Source organism: Crassostrea angulata, chromosome 8 (genome assembly GCF_025612915.1).
Source record: "Crassostrea angulata isolate pt1a10 chromosome 8, ASM2561291v2, whole genome shotgun sequence".
NCBI lineage: Eukaryota > Metazoa > Mollusca > Bivalvia > Ostreida > Ostreidae > Magallana > Magallana angulata.
The window spans coordinates 56,327,931-56,353,766 of NC_069118.1; the positions used below are offsets into that span (position 1 = coordinate 56,327,931).

A 25,836-nucleotide genomic window follows, 5' to 3' on the forward strand; every position below is an offset into this window, starting at 1 on the left:
TATATCCACTCCTTAATAAAAAAGATTTTTTTCCACAAAGTTTCTAGCACTATACTAATTGTCGCGGAAGCTTACTAAATAACATGTTAATATGGCTGTACCGTGTATGTTTCACATCCCTGGCTTTATAGCGGCGATACACAATATTTCATACAAATAGACATCAGTATGAAAATATTAATATAAGCATTGAATGCTAATTTTTGGATGTCGTCGGTCCTATGACACACCTATGAAGCGCGGTATTCGATTTGTCTGCACCGCTTGGTGTGTCATATATAGGACCAACGACATCCAAAAATAAGCATTCTATGCTTAAATGTATGGAGGGTAATCGTGTTCAAAAATCCAGACATGTAAACTTGTAAATCCGAATATGCAATCGTGTTGATGTGTGAGCCTGAGCATGAATATGTGTAATTCTGATCGTGTAACCTATAATACTCGGGCATAAACATGTGTAAGATTTGACTCAGTTCCTTCGCATGATGCACATTTTGCAACTTTATTGTTTACATTAGTTAATTAAACCTTCAACTTTGCACACTTTCAATCCGTAGTTTCTGCGTTTGTAACTTCAGGCTCAGTAATAGCACATCTGACATGATACAAATTGACAAATGTAAAGTCTACAAGTTTGTCGAAGTTTGACATGACCTTATATGGCAACTGCTTTGCTGCGGGAAAAGGCATGTCGTAACCACCGGACCGGAATGAACGAAAAATAAACATAATATTCAACTAAACTGTTGCAATAAGCTTTTAATGAACGACACCTTTTCTATCAAAAACACCGGTATTACTTTTAGAAAAAAAAATGAGGTATGATTGAAACTGAACCAAACAGGAAGAGGTTCATGTAGAAAAAAAATCGTTGCCGATGTGACGAATGCGCTAATTTCCGTAATATAATTCTCATGGTATTATAAAAGGAAATGCCTAATATCTTATATCTCTAAAAAAAATTGACATGTAATTTAAACTGGAATATAAGTAAATGCGTACACTTTTCTAGAAATGAGACGGATCAAGAAATTTCCTAAGGGGGTAAATATATTTTGAGCGGCATGGGGTTCGAAGACCGCCGTGAGGTCCCATGTAACTCCATTGCTTCTGAATTCTAAGAATTTTGAGAGTGAATTTTTAAGCGGGTTTCCTATTATTGAAATAGTAAAAATTGCAGACGGGCGAGTGGCTGTCAAAAAGGAACCCTTATTGAACCGATAACTCCTCGAACAGTTTTCAAAATAGGAAGTTGTTCTTTTGCAGATCATTTATACATATATATCAGAAGTATGCAAATTGCTAGGATTTTGATTTCTGATAATTTATAAAAATATCAGCTGTTGAACTTAGTCATTTTTGGGCAAAAACATTGCATATAGAGTACCCCATTTTTACTCTTGTTATTTTTCTGAATAAGTTAGAATAAACGACCTGCAAGGATTTGGTAATTTTTCGCGGAAAAATTTATGTTACTTTTTGTTGTTGTGTTAAGTGAAAGATAAATAATAACACAATCTTCAAAAATAATAAAAAAATACAAAAAAAAAACTAGCGCATATTTTTTGTGCGCCGTAAATTGAAGTTTTACTATGGGAGGCACTGTAGCTCAAAGATCGTCCATCTGTATTTTTAGACAGGGAGCTACAGACCTGCAGCTAGTTCACAAGTGGCTGTAAAGCTGTATTATAATAGCTCTCCAGAAAATTTTTATCAGCCAACTTCACAAAGTGAGTCTGTATTAAATTGAACCGACATTCAGGACGTCATACTCAATCCCGTAATAATTGCTTAAAATAATTTTTTTAAAATGTCAATTTTTACCTGCATGATAGGCTTTTTGCCTATATATTGCCGACAATGAAAAGAAACATTTCTTAAAATAATTTATACACATTTTAATTTCACGACAGTTAACCTTATCTTTGGAATTTTTATTCAATTTTTTTTAAAGAGAGTGTCGCTTCTTATGTCTCATATTACCGGGTAATCACAATCTCAAAACCAATGTCTTTAAATAGTTTGTTTTTCTTATCGATAACTTTGCAACTCAGCTGACGGACCCCGTGTAAATTTTCGCGTGGGGGGGGGGGGTGTCTTGTCACAACTTTGCGGTAGCGATAAGGATGCATTTGGAGATATTTTCTTAATTCAGCCGAGGCCTATACTTTAACAATTTGTTGCATGTACTCTAATAACAGTGGCGTCGGAAGCAAATTAAAAGGGGGGGGGGGGCTAAACTAATCATGAGAAATATTGACAAGAATTCCCGAAATCATGAAAATTCTAATCCGTGGGGGAGGGTATACCAATAACTCCAATCTTACCTGCCCAATTTTTCCCCCACAAATTATGAAATTCCCAATCCGTGGTAGTGGTGGTGGGGGGAGGGGGTGCTAGTATACCTACTATGACTCTAATTTTCAATATCACTATTAATATTTTATTCTCTTTAAGGTCTTTTAAGGAACAATTTTGTTTGTTACGAGGAAAAAGTAGGGGGAAGGGGTTGAATCCTCCCTGTTGCTATGTTCCTAATGGTTAGGTCTAACTTGGCAAAAAAGTGGGGGGGGGGGGGAGGGGGCTAAGTCCCCCCTAGCCCTCCCCCCCTTCCCGGTTCAGACGCCTATGAATAAAAATGTGTATATATCTTTATACACGTGTATTCAAACAAAGTCATTAAATGTAATTTTTTTCAGTTCTAAGAGGATATCTGAAGCCGATCGAATTCTTTACTCGCATCTTTTATACATTCTCTTGATAAAATGTACACCAATCTCATAATTTAATTTTCCGAAAAATAATACTCTATGAAATGTTGTTATACAGAGATAATATGATTAAAGGCTTACCAAATATTTTTTTTTTATTTATTCCGTCCCTATTCCGGCGATTACGGCATGCCTTTACCTGCAGCTAGCCTTTTTCTATCAGTGACGTCACTGTTTCCATATAAGGTCATGTCAAAATTCGACAAACTTGTAGACTTTACATTTGTCAATTTGTATCATGTCAGATGTGCTATTGCCGAGCCTGAAATTACAAATGCAGAAACTACGGATTTAAAGTGTGCAAAGTTGAAGGTTTAATTAACTAAATAATGTAAACAATAAAGTTGCAAAATGTGCATCATGCGAAGGAACTGAGTCAAATCTTACACATGTTTATGCCCGAGTATTATAGGTTACACGATCAGAATTACACATATTCATGCTCAGGCTCACACATCAACACGATTGCATATTCGGATTTACAAGTTTACATGTCTGGATTTTTGAACACGATTACCCTCCATATAAATGAAGATGGCGATATTACAGAAAAAAATGCATAATTATCATGATTATTTCGTGCAGTCCGTGATTTTTCCTAGGTCTCAGTTTGACCAATCGATAAACGGGGCGTGTAGATTTCAGTCCTGTCAGTTTCAGTCACAGTAGGTTTAGACCGATCGATAAACGGGGCAAGTAGATGTTTCTATAGAGTTATGAATTAACAATAAGATTCCGTAAGAAACAGAGGGAATCATTCTCTGTAGATGTAAATATATTGTGATAAATGAGACATACACGGTTTTGTTTTCAGCTATTTTGTTCCTAACATTTATTTTGTACATGTACTATTATTAACAATAAATGCAAATGGCTCAGGTTCTCGCCCCATCACTTTTACGATATTTATGTCTTAATTTTATAGATAACAGCTATAAAAAATATACACAAGCCAAAAAACGAGAATATTAGTTTTATAGGGTTTTGTATTTTAAATGCCAGAAAATTGTCTGCTGCAGTTAAAATCAAAATTACACAGGTAGTGAAAGGGCAAGGTCACGATTTTGATCTTATTTCATTCCGTTTTTAATGTTTACAATGCTTCAGTAAGGGCACTTCTCATAGTCAACCAAACATTTGAGCGTCAATCGTCGAGTTACAATTGAGACACAGAGCTCACAATACGTAAACAAAGCTCTGGTAATGTCTTGCTAACATTTTGAATTTTCCAGGTTTAGACCTAAAATGAATGTGCCAAATGCTAGAAACTGTCTATTTGTGTTCAAAACTAATCGGCAGATAGAAAGCCTAAAAAAGAACTTTTATATATAAGAACTATATATATAGAAGAATTTAAAAGAACTTTATATATATATATATATATATATATATATATATATATATATATATATAGTCTTTTAATTATCTTGATAATTTGAAAACAGATTACGATACTCGAAAAGCTCCAGAGCAAGCCGATCAGAGGCCATATTAATCACGGGTCCAGATGCATAAAACATCAGACTCACAAATGTTTAAGGAAGATACTTTGGCAAAACGAGACACGCGCGAGATTTCGGCAGTTCGTGCTGTTTCGGTCCTTATCGTACAACTTTATATTTCAACTGATGAACTATTGCTGGCAGACGGCAATAAACGTCTCAGGTTTGATATGAAATGACCGGCTCTGTGTCGTCTGCTCAGAAAGTTCCCGCCAAGCTTTATTTTCCCGGGACAATATACTAGCATGTGTAAAAGAGAGCTCTATTCGTCGGTTTGTCACGGCAGAAAGGAAATTCTAATGTTTCTCTTGATTCTTCAGATTTTTAGTTTTGCAGGTAAGAAATTGTTGCTTTACATTCTTTGTGATTTATTTATTCAATCGTTGTATTTGGCGGGCTTTATTTGTTGTTCGAATTCTAAACGAGTTCCGTTTGATTATTTGCTGTTAATTAAGGAAAGAAATAAACAAATTAGATATGAATATTCATCATGAAATAGAACGACTATTTGTATATTAAATAGACAGGGATGCATTCGCTACTTATCACTGAACTGTTGCCCTATTGACAATTTTCGTAATATACTCACTGACTTTTACAGTAAATACACTTTTATAATACTTGAAAACACTAAAGAATATCAAAGAAATTACATTTAATGCAAGAGAATTGTATTTTTTAAGTTTTACCTTTATCACGATTTCTGGTTTGAATTGTTCTATAGGATTGAGATCATAGTCTCATAGTGCACAGTCCATAAATACATAGTTCAAGAATTGAGAAGTTACAGTAAAGGACTGCCGATTGGTAAAATACCACGCTTATAATAAAAAAAAATATTAGATATATACTAGTATATATAGCAAATATTTTTACAGGGTTATTTTTCGCCCTGTGTGATCTTCGCCCTTCTGCATTTGTTAACAGTTTCGCCCCGTTTTGAATTCGCCCAGACACTGTTGTGTTTTAAGAGAAATAATATGAGACATATGAATTCGCCCATGCAGTCTTAAAATTCGCCCGCTGACAACGAGGGTGAAAGGGGAGAAAATAAAACGGGGCAAATATTTCCCAGTTTCTTGTAATCAAAATTTTATCCTGTAAACGCCGTTAACGAAAATTTTAGTACACGGTAGTTTAATTGTACTATATATATGAATGTAAAGTAATCGATACATGTATAGATTTCGTAAACGAAACAAGATGTATGCCATTGCTCTTATTGGGAAAACAAACTCGTTTTGAAAACATGAATTACTTCCCCCCTCGGGAATTTAGATAGCATTATTTAGTTAGAATATTGCTCTTTTCAAAACTCAGTGAATACGTGTACATCTGTTCACTACTGGGGCAATTCTTGGCATCAAAAATCAAATCATTACCGGTAAAATATACAATTTGTCGAAACATTGATGAAATTATTTCCTTTCCCTCTTTTTGATTGTATTTTTGATACGGAAGATTGAAAAATAAGGTAATACAATTCCATTAAATCATTAAATATATATGCGTCAAATTATGACTGTTAAATGTATACATAACCGTGTTTTCCTTTGAATAGGGAAAACTGTATTTTGTGATCAAACAAAATCAACGCACTCCAAGCTAATTTAATCAACTTTAATAATAATTAGTTGGTGAGAGAGAGACAGACAGACAGACAGACAGAGATGTTGTAAGACGTGTGTACGATGGCAAGTAAGATATCATGACAAAAAGGCAAACATTACTTAAAAATTTCAAAACAAAATGTATAGGCAATCGGTTTTTAGAACGCAGTTCGCAGTTCGCAGTTCGCAATTGAATAGTGAACTGCGTTCTATAGAACGCAGTTCGCAATTCAAAATTTAGTGCGATTGAATAGTGTACTGCGTTCTATAGAACGCAGTTCGCAATTCAAAATTTAGAATTCATACTTGGGGCCCGCTTGCCTTATATGCAATTGAATAGTGAACTGCGTTCTATAGAACGCAGTTCGCAATTCAAAATTTAGAATTCATACTTGGGGCCCGCTTGCCTTATAGGCAATTAAATAGTGAACTGCGTTCTATAGAACGCAGTTCGCAATTCAAAATTTAGAATTCATACTTGGGGCCCGCTTGCCTTATAGGCAATTGAATAGTGAACTGCGTTCTATAGAACGCAGTTCGCAATTCAAAATTTAGAATTCATACTTGGGGCCCGCTTGCCTTATAGGCAATTGAATAGTGAACTGCGTTCTATAGAACGCAGTTCGCAATTCAAAATTTAGAATTCATACTTGGGGCCCGCTTGCCTTATATGCAATTGAATAGTGAACTGCGTTCTATAGAACGCAGTTCGCAATTCAAAATTTAGAATTCATACTTGGGGCCCGCTTGCCTTATATGCAATTGAATAGTGAACTGCGTTCTATAGAATGCAGTTCGCAATTCAAAATTTAGAATTCATACTTGGGGCCCGCTTGCCTTATATGCAATTGAATAGTGAACTGCGTTCTATAGAACGCAGTTCGCAATTCAAAATTTAGAATTCATACTTGGGGCCCGCTTGCCTTATATGCAATTGAATAGTGAACTGCGTTCTATAGAACGCAGTTCGCAATTCAAAATTTAGAATTCATACTTGGGGCCCGCTTGCCTTATATGCAATTGAATAGTGAACTGCGTTCTATAGAATGCAGTTCGCAATTCAAAATTTAGAATTCATACTTGGGGCCCGCTTGCCTTATAGGCAATTGAATAGTGAACTGCGTTCTATAGAACGCAGTTCGCAATTCAAAATATAGAATTCATACTTGGGGCCCGCTTGCCTTATAGGCAATTGAATAGTGAACTGCGTTCTATAGAACGCAGTTCGCAATTCAAAATATAGAATTCATACTTGGGGCCCGCTTGCCTTATAGGCAATTGAATAGTGAACTGCGTTCTATAGAACGCAGTTCGCAATTCAAAATTTAGAATTCATACTTGGGGCCCGCTTGCCTTATATGCAATTGAATAGTGAACTGCGTTCTATAGAACGCAGTTCGCAATTCAAAATTTAGAATTCATACTTGGGGCCCGCTTGCCTTATATGCAATTGAATAGTGAACTGCGTTCTATAGAACGCAGTTTGCAATTCAAAATTTAGAATTTCAAAATTTAGAATTCATATTTGGGGCCCGCTTGCCTTATATGCAATTGAATAGAACGCAGTTCGCAATTCAAAATTTAGAATTCATATTTGGGGCCCGCTTGCCTTAAATGCAATTGAATAGTGAACTGAGTTCTATAGAACGCAGTTCGCAATTCAAAATTTAGAATTCATATTTGGGGCCCGCTTGCCTTATATGCAATTGAATAGTGAACTGCGTTCTATAGAACGCAGTTCGCAATTCAAAATTTAGAATTCATATTTAGGGCCCGCTTGCCTTAAATGCAATTGAATAGTGAACTGCGTTCTATAGAACGCAGTGCGCAATTCAAAATTAAGAATTCATATTTGGGGCCCGCTTGCCTTATATGCAATTGAATAGTGAACTGCGTTCTATCTAGAACGCAGTTCGCAATTCAAATTGTTGAATAGTGAACTGCGTTCTATCTAGAACGCAGTTCGCAATTCAAAATTTAGAATTCATATATATTTGGGGCCCGCTTGCCTTATATGCAGTTGAATAGTGAACTGCGTTCTATCTAGAACGCAGTTCGCAATTCAAAATTTAGAATTCATACTTGGGGCCCGCTTGCCTTATATGCAATTGAATAGTGAACTGCGTTCTATCTAGAACGCAGTTCGCAATTCAAAATCTAGAATTCATATTTGGGGCCCGATTGCCTTATATGCAATTGAATAGTGAACTGCGTTCTATCTAGAATGCAGTTCGCGATTCAAAATTTAGAATTTATATTTGGGGCCCGCTTGCCTTATATGCAATTGAATAGTGAACTGCGTTCTATAGAACGCAGTTCGCAATTCATTTTTGGGGACCGAAATTTTCAGGGGCATCTACTAGTGGTATTTCACTACCACTGTGAAATTTGGTGATGCAGTAATCTATAGTTTTTGAGATCTGTATGGTGTCCGGATAGGGCCATTTGCATTAGCGCGACATCGCGTTCAGATAAACGAGACATTGCGCTAACACATGTACACAACACACCGTCGCGCTAACGCAACTTTGCACAACACGCCGTCGCGCTAACACAACTTTGCACAACACGCCGTCGCGCTAACACAACTTTGCTTAACACGCCGTCGCGCTAACGCAACTTTGCAAGTTTCACAGTCTAGTAGGAAGTCGTGTCCGGAAATATTAGACTGCGCATGCTGAAATATGCATGCACGCAAGCATGGATAAAAAATAAATAAAATGTACTTTGAAATATATATATTATTTTCATTTATTATCAGTGCATATGAATAAAAATATAGTTACTAGTGTGTCACTAGATAAGGATATGAATTTCGTGGATCATTGTTTAGTTGATCCACGAAATTAAATATTCATTGAAGTGCAATTTTATTAAACATTTTGTATTGATAGGTTCATTGGCCACTAATTTACGTATACTTGATATTGTGATTTTCACTTTATCCACGAAAATTGATGCCCTTGAATATCAATGAAACTACAGTATTCAATTGCATATAAGCCCGATTCTCAGAAACTATAGATAACAGCATCACCATATTTTCACAGTGGTAGTGAAATACCACTAGTAGATGCCCCTGAAAAATTCAGGTCCCGAATATGAATTCTAAATTTTGATTTGCGAATTGCTTTCTAGATAGAACGCAGTTCACTATTCAATTGCATATAAGCCCGATTCTTAAACATAGGTAATAACAGATTACAAAGCTCACCGAGACGAGGGATCACCTTTTTGAGGAATCACCTTTATGAGACCACCTTTATCATATTATTTGAAAATCATAGTTAATGATCTTGGATATACATGGATACTGTTTTGACAAAATATCGTATAACAATATCATATAATAAAAATTGTATAATAATCATATGTTCATTTCATAGGGTATTATATGATACAATGTTTATCAATACGATAATATGAAATACTATATTGCATCCTATGATACCAGTACAATATATATCATATATTACAATAAAATACTGTAATAAATAATGATGAAATATGATATTGTAACATATGATATGACATTGTATCTTGTTATACATTATTGTATTTGATCACATAATACAATATCATAATATATTATGATATTGATATGATATGATACATTATAATAATATATGATACAATATCATATCACATAATGCATCACAATATTATACTGTATAATATTATAGCATGATATTGCATTGTATGATATTGTATCATATTTAATACAATGTAGGATATTGTATCATATGATACAATAAAATTAGCTACAACATTGTATAATATCAATTGATACAATATCATGTGATATAGTACTATATTATATCATACAATATCATAGTATACTTTATTGTATTATATGATACAATATCACATTATACAATATCATATAATACATTTTCATATATTGATATAATAATATATTATATAAACCAATCTCATTTCATACAATATCGTATCATATGATATGATATATATTATACAATATCATATCATATGATACTATATTATGTTGCAATATCATATGAAATAGCATGTGATAAAATATAATATATGTGATATTATACAATATCATATTATACAATATTGTATCATAATAAACAATACTATACATAACAATATCACAATACAATATCATATCATAATGTACAAAAAAAATTGATACAATATCATATCGTATCATATAACTTTTTACAATATAATATATGATATAATATTGTATCATATAAAACAATAGTGTATCATATCATACAATACTATATCATAGGAATCATATCATATCATTTAACAACGAACACATCTATCAAGCAGGTTTTAGATAGGATAATTTTTTTAGCAACTTTGATAATGGAGATCTGCATCTGAAGCTACCTCTGCAGTTCATTAATATTATAGTTAAATCAACTATGCAAGCTATTATCTATAAAATTTGTGACCTGTTCCAAAAAAACAAATCTCATCCAGCATCCGAAACATACGCCTCAGATTCAGCATTCAAGCCTGCCAGGTGCATCAGTATCATAAGACGTATCATCCATGCAAGTTTTATGAAGTTAGGACCAGTAATAACTAAGATATAATCATCAGAGGGCACCTGCTCCAAAAACTTTAACAAACTCTTAAAACCTTAACCTCCTTCAGCATCCGAAACCTATGGCTCAGATTCAGCATTCAAGCCTGCCAGGTATATCAGTATCATAAGACGCACCATCTATGCAAATTTAGTGAAGTTAGGACCAGTAATAACTAAGATATAATCATCAAAGGGCACCTGCTCCAAAAACGTTAACCAGCTCTAAAAACCTTAACCTCATCCAGCATCTGAAACCTAAGGCTCAGATTCAGCATTAAAGCATGTCTGATGCATCAGTATCATAAGATGCACCATCCATGCAAGTTTGGTAAAGTTAGGACCAGTAGTAACCTATAAATTGCTATCAAAGGGCACCTGCACCAAAAACTCTAACTTGCTCCAAAAACCTTAACCTCCTCCAGCATCTGAAAATCATGGCCCTGATTCAGCATTCAGATCTTTCAAGTCCATGAGTAGGTCAAGATGCATCATCCATGCAAGTTTGGTGAAGATAGGACAAGTAATAACTTAGAAACAGGACCTGCAACAAAAACTTTAACCAGGTTCGGACGCCGACGCCAACGCCGACGCCGAGGGTATAGCATAAGCTCCCCCCGACTTCGTTTCGGTGAGCTAAAAACTACCCAAATATGAATTCTAAATTTGAATTGCAAACTGCGTTCTAGATAGAACGCAGTTCACTATTCAATTGCATATAAGGCAAGCGGGCCTCAAATATGAATTCTAAATTTTGAATTGCGAACTGCGTTCTATAGAACGCAGTTCACTATTCAATTGCATATAAGGCAAGCGGGCCTCAAATATGAATTCTAAATTTTAAATTGCGAACTGCGTTCTAGATAGAACGCAGTTCACTATTCAATCGCACTAAATTTTGAATTGCGAACTGCGTTCTATAGAACGCAGTTCACTATTCAATTGCATATAAGGCAAGCGGGTCCCAAATATGAATTCTAAATTTTGAATTGCGAACTGCGTTCTATAGAACGCAGTTCACTATTCAATTGCATATAAGGCAAGCGGGCCTCAAATATGAATTCTAAATTTTAAATTGCGAACTGCGTTCTAGATAGAACGCAGTTCACTATTCAATCGCACTAAATTTTGAATTGCGAACTGCGTTCTATAGAACGCAGTTCACTATTCAATTGCATATAAGGCAAGCGGGTCCCAAATATGAATTCTAAATTTTGAATTGCGAACTGCGTTCTATAGAATGCAGTTCACTATTCAATTGCATATAAGGCAAGCGGGCCCCAAGTATGAATTCTAAATTTTGAATTGTTCTAGATAGAACGCAGTTCACTATTCAATTGCATATAAGGCAAGCAGGCCCCAAATATGAATTCTAAATTTTGAATTGCGAACTGGGTTCTATAGAACGCAGTTCACTATTCAATTGCATATAAGGCAAGCGGGTCCCAAATATGAATTCTAAATTTTAAATTGCGAACTGCGTTCTATAGAACGCAGTTCACTATTCAATTGCATATAAGGCAAGCGGGCCCCAAATATGAATTCTAAATTTTGAATTGCGAACTGCGTTCTATAGAACGCAGTTCACTATTCAATTGCATATAAGGCAAGCGGGCCCCAAATATGAATTCTAAATTTTGAATTGCGAACTGCGTTCTATAGAACGCAGTTCACTATTCAATTGCCTATAAGGCAAGCGGGCCCCAAATATGAATTCTAAATTTTGAATTGCGAACTGCGTTTTATAGAACGCAGTTCACTATTCAATTGCATATAAGGCAAGCGGGCCTCAAATATGAATTCTAAATTTTAAATTGCGAACTGCGTTCTAGATAGAACGCAGTTCACTATTCAATCGCACTAAATTTTGAATTGAGAACTGCGTTCTATAGAACGCAGTTCACTATTCAATTGCATATAAGGCAAGCGGGTCCCAAATATGAATTCTAAATTTTGAATTGCGAACTGCGTTCTATAGAATGCAGTTCACTACCGTATATACTCGCTTATAAGTCGGTATTTTGGGAGTAGAAATTTGAATGTAAAGTAGGGGTCCGACTTATAGGCATGACATACAATCAGATAATTTTTCCACTGAGTAAAACTTCGTTTTTGGGTGCCATTTTGCTTCCAACTTTTGACTTGCGATCCCTATACTTGACATGTTCATTTTTTAATTACTAAAAGATAAACACATTAATAAATACATTGAAAGTTTCAACTGTATTTCTTAAAAATATGAAAAAGTATTTTTTATTTAAACAGGCAATTATTTACGCCTAAGGTGATAATAGCTGTAGGTATAACTGTACTTAAAACTACACAAGCCAACACTGAGTTTAAGAGGCTAATTACCAACCCTAATCAGTCAGTAGGGGATAAAATCACTGTCATTTTATTTCCAGTAGCATTTAAAATAGTTTTTGAGCTATAATCAAGTTGTATTAAGTGTTTAAAAAATATAATGGCGTCCAAAATCGTAAGTTATAAACTTCAAGAAAGATAACTCTGTTTACAGAAAACTCTTTAAAAACATGGCGTCTAAAAGCGATCTAGTTGGATTACAGAACAGCTATTTCTGTTTAATACTTAAAAATTAAACACCAGAATAATTGCTGGTCTGTTTTAAAAAAATAAAGATCGTTTTATAATTATTCATGATTAATTACACCTGCATGAGGTGATAATAGCTATATTGGTGGCTGTAGGTGGCATGTCACCTAAAACAACACAAGCTAACACACCACTTTTAAAAGGGGCTATACCATCTTAATCAGTCAGTAGGGGATCAAAATCACTATCATTTTATTTTCAATAGTATTTAAAATATTTTTAAAGCTTTGACAAGTTTTCATTAGTGTATCCAAAAAAAATGGCGTCCAAAATCGAAAGTTATTAATCCAGGATAGATGTCTTAACACCAACACTTAAAATGCATTGCATCTACAAATGACAACAGAGGGGTCAAACACCAATATTTTTTAGCTAGAATATAGTAATGCTTGATAAAATGTACTTATTTGATCGACAATCTGTAGACTGATTAACCAGAAAAAATTACCCGACTTATAAGAGGGTCAATGGCAAAATCTTGTAAATGAACCTGAAAAATGGCAACCGACTTATAGGCGAACAATACTTATAGGCGAGTATATACGGTATTCAATTGCATATAAGGCAAGCGGGCCCCAAGTATGAATTCTAAATTTTGAATTGTTCTAGATAGAACGCAGTTCACTATTCAATTGCATATAAGGCAAGCAGGCCCCAAATATGAATTCTAAATTTTGAATTGCGAACTGCGTTCTATAGAACGCAGTTCACTATTCAATTGCATATAAGGCAAGCGGGTCCCAAATATGAATTCTAAATTTTGAATTGCGAACTGCGTTCTATAGAACGCAGTTCACTATTCAATTGCATATAAGGCAAGCGGGCCCCAAATATGAATTCTAAATTTTGAATTGCGAACTGCGTTCTATAGAACGCAGTTCACTATTCAATTGCATAGAAGGCAAGCGGGCCCCAAGTATGAATTCTAAATTTTGAATTGCGAACTGCGTTCTATAGAACGCAGTTCACTATTCAATTGCATAGAAGGCAAGCGGGCCCCAAGTATGAGTTCTAAATTTTGAATTGCGAACTGCGTTCTATAGAACGCAGTTCACTATTCAATTGCATATAAGGCAAGCGGGCCCCAAATATGAATTCTAAATTTTGAATTGCGAACTGCGTTCTATAGAACGCAGTTCACTATTCAATTGCATATAAGGCAAGCGGGCCCCAAATATGAATTCTAAATTTTGAATTGTTCTAGATAGAACGCAGTTCACTATTCAATTGCATATAAGGCAAGCAGGCCCCAAATATGAATTCTAAATTTTGAATTGCGAACTGCGTTCTATAGAACGCAGTTCACTATTCAATTGCATATAAGGCAAGCGGGTCCCAAATATGAATTCTAAATTTTGAATTGCGAACTGCGTTCTATAGAACGCAGTTCACTATTCAATTGCATATAAGGCAAGCGGGCCCCAAATATGAATTCTAAATTTTGAATTGCGAACTGCGTTCTATAGAACGCAGTTCACTATTCAATTGCATATAAGGCAAGCGGGCCCCAAATATGAATTCTAAATTTTGAATTGCGAACTGCGTTCTATAGAACGCAGTTCACTATTCAATTGCATAGAAGGCAAGCGGGCCCCAAGTATGAATTCTAAATTTTGAATTGCGAACTGCGTTCTATAGAACGCAGTTCACTATTCAATTGCATAGAAGGCAAGCGGGCCCCAAGTATGAGTTCTAAATTTTGAATTGCGAACTGCGTTCTATAGAACGCAGTTCACTATTCAATTGCATATAAGGCAAGCGGGCCCCAAATATGAATTCTAAATTTTGAATTGCGAACTGCGTTCTATAGAACGCAGTTCACTATTCAATTGCATATAAGGCAAGCGGTCCCCAAATATGAATTCTAAATTTTGAATTGCGAACTGCGTTCTATAGAACGCAGTTCACTATTCAATTGCATATAAGGCAAGCGGGCCCCAAATATGAATTCTAAATTTTGAATTGTTCTAGATAGAACGCAGTTCACTATTCAATTGCATATAAGGCAAGCAGGCCCCAAATATGAATTCTAAATTTTGAATTGCGAACTGCGTTCTATAGAACGCAGTTCACTATTCAATTGCATATAAGGCAAGCGGGTCCCAAATATGAATTCTAAATTTTGAATTGCGAACTGCGTTCTATAGAACGCAGTTCACTATTCAATTGCATATAAGGCAAGCGGGCCCCAAATATGAATTCTAAATTTTGAATTGCGAACTGCGTTCTATAGAACGCAGTTCACTATTCAATTGCATATAAGGCAAGCGGGTCCCAAATATGAATTCTAAATTTTGAATTGCGAACTGCGTTCTATAGAACGCAGTTCACTATTCAATTGCATATAAGTCAAGCGGGCCTCAAATATGAATTCTAAATTTTGAATTGCGAACTGCGTTCTATAGAACGCAGTTCACTATTCAATCGCACTAAATTTTGAATTGCGAACTGCGTTCTATAGAACGCAGTTCAGTATTCAATTGCATATAAGGCAAGCGGGCCCCAAATATGAATTCTAAATTTTGAATTGCGAACTGCGTTCTATAGAACGCAGTTCACTATTCAATTGCATATAAGGCAAGCGGGCCCCAAGTATGAATTCTAAATTTTGAATTGCGAACTGCGTTCTATAGAACGCAGTTCACTATTCAATTGCATATAAGGCAAGCGGGCCCCAAGTATGAATTCTAAATTTTGAATTGCGCACTGCGTTCTATAGAACGCAGTTCACTATTCAATTGCATATAAGGCAAGCGGGCCCCAAGTATGAATTCTAAATTTTGAATTGCGAACTGCGTTCTATAGAACGCAGTTCACTATTCAATTGCATATAAGGCAAGCGGGTCCCAAATATGAATTCTAAATTTTGAATTGCGAACTGCGTTCTATAGAACGCAGTTCACTATTCAATTGCATATAAGGCAAGCGGGCCCCAAATATGAATTCTAAATTTTGAATTGCGAACTGCGTTCTATAGAACGCAGTTCACTATTCAATTGCATATAAGGCAAGCGGGCCCCAAATATGAATTCTAAATTTTGAATTGCGAACTGCGTTCTATAGAACGCAGTTCACTATTCAATTGCATAGAAGGCAAGCGGGCCCCAAGTATGAATTCTAAATTTTGAATTGCGAACTGCGTTCTATAGAACGCAGTTCACTATTCAATTGCATAGAAGGCAAGCGGGCCCCAAGTATGAGTTCTAAATTTTGAATTGCGAACTGCGTTCTATAGAACGCAGTTCACTATTCAATTGCATATAAGGCAAGCGGGCCCCAAATATGAATTCTAAATTTTGAATTGCGAACTGCGTTCTATAGAACGCAGTTCACTATTCAATTGCATATAAGGCAAGCGGGCCCCAAATATGAATTCTAAATTTTGAATTGCGAACTGCGTTCTATAGAACGCAGTTCACTATTCTATTGCATAGAAGGCAAGCGGGCCCCAAGTATGAGTTCTAAATTTTGAATTGCGAACTGCGTTCTATAGAACGCAGTTCACTATTCAATTGCATAGAAGGCAAGCGGGCCCCAAGTATGAGTTCTAAATTTTGAATTGCGAACTGCGTTCTATAGAACGCAGTTCACTATTCAATTGCATATAAGGCAAGCGGGCCCCAAATATGAATTCTAAATTTTGAATTGCGAACTGCGTTCTATAGAACGCAGTTCACTATTCAATTGCATATAAGGCAAGCGGGCCCCAAATATGAATTCTAAATTTTGAATTGCGAACTGCGTTCTATAGAACGCAGTTCACTATTCAATTGCATATAAGGCAAGCGGGCCCCAAATATGAATTCTAAATTTTGAATTGCGAACTGCGTTCTATAGAACGCAGTTCACTATTCAATTGCATAGAAGGCAAGCGGGCCCCAAGTATGAATTCTAAATTTTGAATTGCGAACTGCGTTCTATAGAACGCAGTTCACTATTCAATTGCATAGAAGGCAAGCGGGCCCCAAGTATGAGTTCTAAATTTTGAATTGCGAACTGCGTTCTATAGAACGCAGTTCACTATTCAATTGCATATAAGGCAAGCGGGCCCCAAATATGAATTCTAAATTTTGAATTGCGAACTGCGTTCTATAGAACGCAGTTCACTATTCAATTGCATATAAGGCAAGCGGGCCCCAAATATGAATTCTAAATTTTGAATTGCGAACTGCGTTCTATAGAACGCAGTTCACTATTCAATTGCATATAAGGCAAGCGGGCCCCAAATATGAATTCTAAATTTTGAATTGCGAACTGCGTTCTATAGAACGCAGTTCACTATTCAATTGCATATAAGGCAAGCGGGCCCCAAATATGAATTCTAAATTTTGAATTGCGAACTGCGTTCTATAGAACGCAGTTCACTATTCAATTGCATAGAAGGCAAGCGGGCCCCAAGTATGAATTCTAAATTTTGAATTGCGAACTGCGTTCTATAGAACGCAGTTCACTATTCAATTGCATAGAAGGCAAGCGGGCCCCAAGTATGAGTTCTAAATTTTGAATTGCGAACTGCGTTCTATAGAACGCAGTTCACTATTCAATTGCATATAAGGCAAGCGGGCCCCAAATATGAATTCTAAATTTTGAATTGCGAACTGCGTTCTATAGAACGCAGTTCACTATTCAATTGCATATAAGGCAAGCGGGCCCCAAATATGAATTCTAAATTTTGAATTGCGAACTGCGTTCTATAGAACGCAGTTCACTATTCAATTGCGAACTGCGAACTGCGAACTGCGTTCTAAAAACTGATTGCCAAATGTATATCAGTTCTTAATATGTTGATGTAATTTTACTTGTGCAGCTGTAATTTGTAGAGAGGGTGGAGGTTTTGATTAACTCTCGGGAACTATTCTGCCACAATGCCCGCCATGGTTTGATACTTATTCCACTTGAAGTTTACACAAATTGATTTCTGTTTGAACTCGCTATAATAGTTTGTTTATGGTACAGAAATATACCGTCTGTTTTTCGCGACTTGTTTTTTGTGTACGGTTTAAGAACCTGTATATTTCCACCTCGCTGTTTTTTCCACCATGTTTACTAACAAAGGTCGCATGAATATATTCGGTTTTCATAATTAACACACAACCCCCTGTAGGGTTCCTGCGCATCTTGAGATGTCGAATCAGCATCTGCTACTTCTAGAGGGTTTTTTTTTCCAATGCACCGCCGATTTTTGTCCCTAATTCTTCACACCGGTGTAAATGTCAGAAGAGAAAACAACATCACAAACGTTTTTTGTCAAAACATTCAAAGTCTCTGTCTTTTCATCGAAAGAGAAACACGCGATGGATGTTGAACACGTGCTGAGGAGGGAAAGTGATAAAGACACCGACTTAACTTGTACACGTTTCTAATCTCTGTTAATGATGGTGATAAACGCAGAACTAAATCAATCACAACTTGATTTATGTTCGACCTATATACAGAGCCCTGTAACTAATTTTTAGACATTTTGCAAATTGTTGGCATCAAATTTGATGCGTTTTCTGGAGTATAGGTTCGTAGATGTGTGTGGTTTTTTCTAATTCCTTCTCAATAAAAGAAAATATGGTAATAAGACCCGTGGGGTTTATTCTTCTTTTTCAGATAAGCAATGTAAAAAAATTACAAGACAAGCATTAAAAGTATATTTTTTTGGTAGGGAGGGGGGAGGGGGTAGGGTAGGAGGAATTGACAATACAGGCTGGGTCGGACTTGCATGGTTGGTATTCGGTCTCAATTAACAGAGCGGCATCCTATCAGTTCGTACCAATGTTTATTGCCTGCAAGACAGCACCTGCTAATTACCGGGGATAGCATCTTTATTGGGTTGTTAATTTCAGAACCACTCTCTCTCTCTCTCTCTCTCTCTCTCTCTCTCTCTCTCTCTCTCTCTCTCTCTCTGCGTACATCATCTTTTCTCAAAGCAACATTATTTTAAGACAGCCGGTATACGTGCATAAGTATCATGACGGTTGTTTCTTAATATTAAATCATTGCTATAATTAAGCTATATAACTACGTAAGACGAAATAAATTCAATTATCACGTTTTTAACTTAAAGACCATTTAGCATGGACAAAGCAATATTAGTATATATATACATGTAATTCTGTTATGAAATTAATTTGGATCGATTTGTCTCCCTTTGACAGGCTCCGGAGGTGAGGTTTACCCTGACTGTCCCAGCCCTGTCCAGAAGTACGCCTTCCAATGCTTCACCGGATACAACACACAGATGCTCAACATGGTCAAAAGCAGCGCAACGCTCTTCTCCGGGGTCGATGTGGAAATTATTAGGGCCTTTTGCAGGTCTGTCTGTCTGTCTGTCTGTCTGTCTGTCTCTCTCTCTCTCTCTCTCTCTTTCTCTCTCTCTCTCTCTCTCTCTCTCTCTCTCTCTCTCTCTCTCTCTCTCTCTCTCTCTCTCTCTCTCTCTCTGGTAAAGGTGGAATAACACACCTGGAAAAAGTCACTCAAATAAACAGTAAATTATTTGATAATGAAAAATACAATGATAGATAAGCTGTACAAAAGTCAAATAGGCGAAAAAATTGCAGTTTGGGGATAAAAAAATGAATAAAAAAATTAATTCAGTAGATAACAACAAAAGCCCCGGAGGGATTCGGACTCAGGATGTACGGATCACAAGCCACACATTTTATCAACTCGGCTATGGAGTAAATCACCTATTGCCATCCATAAAATCCTTTTAATAAAACGAAAGGTCGTTTTGATCAGAGGTCAGCCATTTTGTGATGATGTGTTATTCCACCTTAAGTATTGTCCACACAGTTTTGTTTGACAATTTTGGCAAGGTTCACGGTACTCCCGTAAGGAGTAGATTTTGAGCTACGGCAAACGTTAAGAGTCTAACTACTTTAAAATAGAGCTTCGAAGTTCATACTAGTACCCGTTCAGTATTTTGGAAAACTCGCTGCTGGACAGAAACTATAGCTTACAAACTACATGTATATGCATATACATGTACATGTTTACTACTACATTTTAACCTTCAGGAGTACTTGTCGTACTCTATAACTATTGATTTCGAAGTTACGAGGTCAAAAGTCAAAGATAAGACTAACTGTGTGGTCAGTGGCAGTCAGTTGAATCTTTTTTTGTTGGGGGTGGGGGGGGGGGTGGGGGGCATTTTTTACTCATTTACTCATAGAAGTGGGCAGTTTAAATAACGGAGTAAGAGTATACCCCCCTTGTACAATATTGCTATAAATTATTTAATAACAACTTCCAGAAATAAAATCGTACACATCCGTAAAATGATAAATCTTTTAGTTTAAGTCCGCTTTCATTATCACATATTTCTGAAACTATTCCTGTTCCATATTTTTCTGTATTGTATTGTACATTGTGTAAAAATTATATTGAAATGTTATGTAAACAATGCATTCCTGTTTTGTAAGACGTTTCATTGCGTTATTTTTCATAATGGTTGAGTATTCCGGAAAGATCACAGATTTGACGTATCTGTCATCACCGATTCGATAACTACACACCGCTACCATCACAACATAAATAAACCCTCTCATGAAATCAAATTCAATCTTTTATGACAGAAACATTTTGTGTTCCATTTCATATTGAAGTGCATACAACCAAGCCATGGTCTGTATTGAGAATATGAAGGAAATCTGCCCCGCATCTTTGCATAGAAAGATCGAGGCGACCCTAATGAACTTACAAGGCGCCAAACCAGAAGTATCCGCTCTCTGCACAGACGATAATATTTATGAACGTGAGCATCAATTTCACCATTTTTTCCTCTGATTTATATGTGACAATTTGCATGGTTTAGACGTTTGGGTTGGTCAGATTATTTTAGCTGCGGCCACAAAATTCTTAACGAGACGAAATAACACCATCATATTAAAGCTTAAGGTTCAGGACGGATCTGCGTCTTTCAGAAGGAATATGGAGGATAAAATATTCATGGTTCTTTAACTGACCTACAAAAACAGAGTACAGACTTTAGATTTCAGATGTAAATATCTCCATATCTGTAATTTTCAAGGTGGCTTTTATTCTGAAAAGCCCCCCTCTAGCTTGTCATAATTCTTTACACATCTCAAAATAAAAAGTCTACGGGGAATGCCATGAAAGTACCCGGATGATAACGTTGCAAAATTGACTTTCGAATGTTAAAAGATGTTATTATACCCATTTTAAATCTCCGTAAGAAAGTTTTCGTTCATCTCAATTTTTGCGGGAGAAAAGAGATCTGGAAAGGTGTCAATGAAGTAATCTTGGACTTTTTCTTAGTTGTGCTTCTTTGACAGATATTTGTATTTTCATCAAAAATCGTGAAAAAATGACGAAAATAATAACTTGGGAAAGACTACACGTAATAAGATAATGAACCGTTTTGACTTCGGTTTGAATTATCAAACTTATGATTAAGAACTGTAACAGTTTCGTTTTAAGATGGGGGGGGGGGGGGGCAAAATAGTAGTCAGAAGAGTTGTTATCATAAAATTATCATCATAATCATTTTATAATCTTATTATTATTGGAATGACTTTTGCTATGGCCATTCAAAAGGCCCATTACTAGATCTTACTTTAGAACCAAGCCACTATCTATATTTACCTGTATTTATCACCACAAATGTAAAATTATTTTGAAAATTTTACATTATATCTGCTAAACAAAAATAACGTTAATCAGCATATCCTACAGAAGAAAATGTTATATTACATAGCGACCAACACGTGCTTATTTACATCTAAAATGTCTGCATACATTTCTGTTTCACAATTGAGGCAAAAAGCTCGAATATTGATATTTCATATTTACTTATGTGACAGGAAATAAAACTCACTCCATTGTTTGTGCCGTCTAACCTGTATAATTTAGATTTTAAAAAATTTCTGACGAAGCAGAATCAATTTTGGCCTTCCCCTAAATAGACCATTTAATAAATCACGCCAGTATCAATTATATCAATATCTTTTCACTTGATTTAATTAAAAGAACAATGCCTCGGCTAACAAGAAAAAATAAATGGTTATTTTGTTTTTGTTCCGGTCTTTATGATTTGATGTTGTTCCGGTCTTTATGATTTGATGTTGTTCCGGTCTCTAGGATTTGATGTTGTTCCGGTCTCTATGATTTGATGTTGTTCCGGTCTCTATGATTTGTTTTTTTTTCCGGTCTATATGATTTGTTGTTACAAGTTCCGGTCAATATGATTTGTTATTATTCCGGTCTCTATGGTTTGTTGTTGTTTTGGTCTACATTGTTTGTTGTTGTTCCGGTCTCTAGGATACGCACGTCACATGACCTGTTTACGAGAGTACGGCGCCTACTCCGAGAGATGCTTCAGAGACGGAATGAACTCTTCTTCTATACGTCTGATGCAGTGGATCAGTGAAGACGATATATATCAGTTATGTAGGTAAGATTGTTGGTATAGATTAATTCAGTCTATTAATTCAAGGACAAATATGATTATCTAATTCATATTTTTTTCAATTTTTCATTTTTAACCGGGTTTTCCAACGGAAAAATCCGGTTATTAAAATGGTTAAAATGGCAGGCGGGGGGCGGGCGGCTGTCAAACGGGTACCACCTCATTGTACGGATAACTTCTCCTACAGTTTTAAGAGGAAGTTGTTCTTTTTCAGATCAATTGTACATATATCAGATTTGTGCATATTGCTAGGATTTTGATTTCCAATAATTAATGAAGAAAATACCAGCTTTCGAACTTAGTCATTTTTTGGCAAAATATTGCATATAGGGTACCTTCATTGTACGGATAACTCCTCTTACAGTTTTCAACTTCAACTTTCAACTTCAAGTTGTTCTTTTGTAGATCAATTGTACATATATCAGAGGTGTGCATATTGCTAGGATTTTGATTTCCAATAATTTATGAGGAAAATACCAGCTTTTGAACTAAGTCATGTTTTGGCAAAATATTGCATATGGGGTACTCCATTTCACTGGATACGGGTTGACATGTATTATGGATACAGTTAACATTTATAAATGAAAGCCCGATTTGTTGTCACGTTGACAGTGTTTCACTTGTTTTTCATACTTTAATAGTGATCTTAACCGAACTGTGGATTGCATCACATCTAAAATAGGACGTTGGTGTGGACCGGAAGCTGCGCAACTCATCCCAATTCTTGTAAAACCCATGGTTCGGAAAAGTACCAAATGTGACGTCATGCCCTTGTCCGGGTTAGGTACTGCTCTGATGACGACACTACGCCGTCGGCCTTACCGACAGGTACACATATCTATTTATAGAACGAAATGTCTCTGAAAATAAGAATAGCTGAAGAGTTTTAATAATCCAATCAACCTGATAATTTAAAAACTCTTTTTCTCAAAGATTAAAAAAGACTTGCATACATGTATTCATCGTATAAAGGTATTGTGTTTTTCTCATTTACAGGAAACAATAACTTCTAAACCAAACATTTTTAATACACCGAAGGCGGACACACCAGATCAACGTCACGTGATTTATGCGAATCCGTACAATTCCAGCGCTTCCAATACGCCGCTCACAAGTTTAACTGTCATTATTACATCATTATGTGGACTGCCGTACATTATATTGCACCATCTTCGTAATTAATCAACGATTTGACACCACTCCCTCGTTATTTCAAATGATAATCAACCTTGAACCTAGAGATACATGTGTAGGTAACTCTACCAATAATACATATACCAATCGACTTTACAAGCAGTTGTGCCTCATGTGTTCACGTGACTGTATAATAATATTAGCCTGGAAAAAGAAGCACATGACATGTCATGCAAATAATTCACATGAAATTCACTCGAGTTAAGATCCTGGATTTACAGCATGATTATACCCCCCCCCCCCCTTTTTCTCCTTACACCCTGTCGGAGATGGTTTTAATCAGACTGTCTGGTTGGACTGAAATTATCGAATACAAATGAAATTATAACTCGAATTAAGTTCCCTACTTTTAAAGAAATTCACTCAAATGAGAGAAATTCACTCAATTGGAGTTCTCTGGTTAAAATGAAACTAACTCGAAGTTCGATAGATATTTACTATAGAGACTACCATGGAAGATATTGAACTAAATACATGTAATAGATGTCAAATGTATAGGTAATTTATCTCTTATCATTAAAAAGGAAACTAAGAGTAAGGAGATAGAACCTTAATGCTGAATGCCGCCCCATAAAGTACACTCACTGTGTTTCTATTTGGCCGGGCTGTATAACTTGCCCTGAGGTTATAATTTTCCACACATGCATTCTGTGATACACTAAACATTCCAACAAGTCTCACAAAAACAACTTGTTAATAAACAATCAAATCTCAGACAGCATTATCCGCGGTGGGGAGGAATTCATCATTTGGAAAGGAATGCTTTGTCGCCATTGTGGATGCCACCGGAAGGAGGTGAAGAGGTCAGATAATTTGAAACAGTGAAAGCTTTTCCTTACATATTTGTTTGGATTTATTTTCATGCAGTGCAAAAATATTGAAAAATGCTTAAAAATGATAAAAGACACCTATCTCAAAATTTTGATCATTGAATGAATTAATAAGGTAAATATATGTAGTTTAATACTATAAGTGTTTTTGTATTCTTATCATTCAATTTCTTTGAAAAATTGAATCAAAAATGGGTGGAATTTGAAAACTGAGAGAGGAAATTCGGACAGGAATATTCTTAAAATTTTAAAACCTAATATTTTAACACTTTAGAGAATCTCAACCGTAGTGTAAAATCTTAAGGGATTTTTCTTTCATTTTTCAAAAAATATTCAATGGCCATTAACTCAAAAAGTAGGTCATTGACATACTTTTTTAAAAGTGAAAAAAACACTTCAATCAAAGGTATATAGCCTAACATACAATAGGTGGTTTTTCATTATCATCAGTGGAATTTTTTTTATAATTCTGAGTAAACGTCATCCTCAACAAAGAAGAAGGTACAGTTTCAGTCATATTTTACTGTTTTACATTAATTTTTGAAAATGTTACAAAAATGTAAATGTCCCATTATTTACACTAGAATACTTTTAAAAAAAAATTAAGAATCTTGAAATAGATACCAGATTAGAATTTCACAAGGGTAAATATGACGTCATAAATGCATGTTACCGTATTTTCATTAAACTTAGCAGAAGACACAATTTCGTGGAAGTATTTTTCATTTACATTATAACTTAATCATGTGACGTCATAAAAAGCATGTTACCGCATTTTCATTAAACTTAACAGTAGACCAATTTCGTGGAAGTTTTTTTTAAAATTCACATTAGAACTTAATCATGTGATATCACATGAAATATACTAGTTTCGTTGCGACGGTTGCGGGTACATTATCTTAAACAAAAACTGTGAAAAAATGTGCCATTTTTCTTAAATTTTGGCAGTATCTTAGGAATATGATGTATTGTTAAAGTCATTATTTCCTTTTTAAAACAGAATAAAAGCGAGTAACGAAGTACTTTATAAACTTACGTGTTCAAGATTATATATGTGTATTTTCATGAGATTTAAACAACTTTTGAATTTTAGGGCATACATTGAAAGTATGCCGACCTTCCTTTATTTTTCAAACGAACGTAAAAATTCATGCATTGTATAAACAAACTACATTGCTCTTCCTCTTTTACTTGCAGATTAAAATTGTCTTGACGCACTGGAAAAGACGTTCAACAACAATAAAAAATTGAGATTTTTCCTTGTCCTTTTAAACAACAAATTATTAAAAATATTCCGCTCTATATATATTGTCTTGCTTATTTATCGAGTCTTG

At 35.4% G+C, this 25,836-nt stretch overlaps 1 protein-coding gene across 1 annotated transcript; it reads left to right on the top strand.

Moving 5' to 3' along the window:
* The first annotated feature begins 4,379 nt into the window (after window positions 1-4,379).
* On the top strand, window positions 4,380-25,804 carry LOC128161758 (uncharacterized). Its single transcript, XM_052825150.1, has 7 exons — window positions 4,380-4,612; window positions 19,207-19,363; window positions 20,656-20,804; window positions 22,331-22,463; window positions 23,120-23,306; window positions 23,475-24,475; window positions 25,700-25,804. Exons 1-6 carry the CDS (start codon window positions 4,522-4,524, stop codon window positions 23,658-23,660), a joined length of 903 nt encoding a protein of 300 aa, XP_052681110.1. The 5' UTR covers window positions 4,380-4,521; the 3' UTR covers window positions 23,661-24,475; window positions 25,700-25,804.
* Window positions 25,805-25,836: the final 32 nt, after the last annotated feature.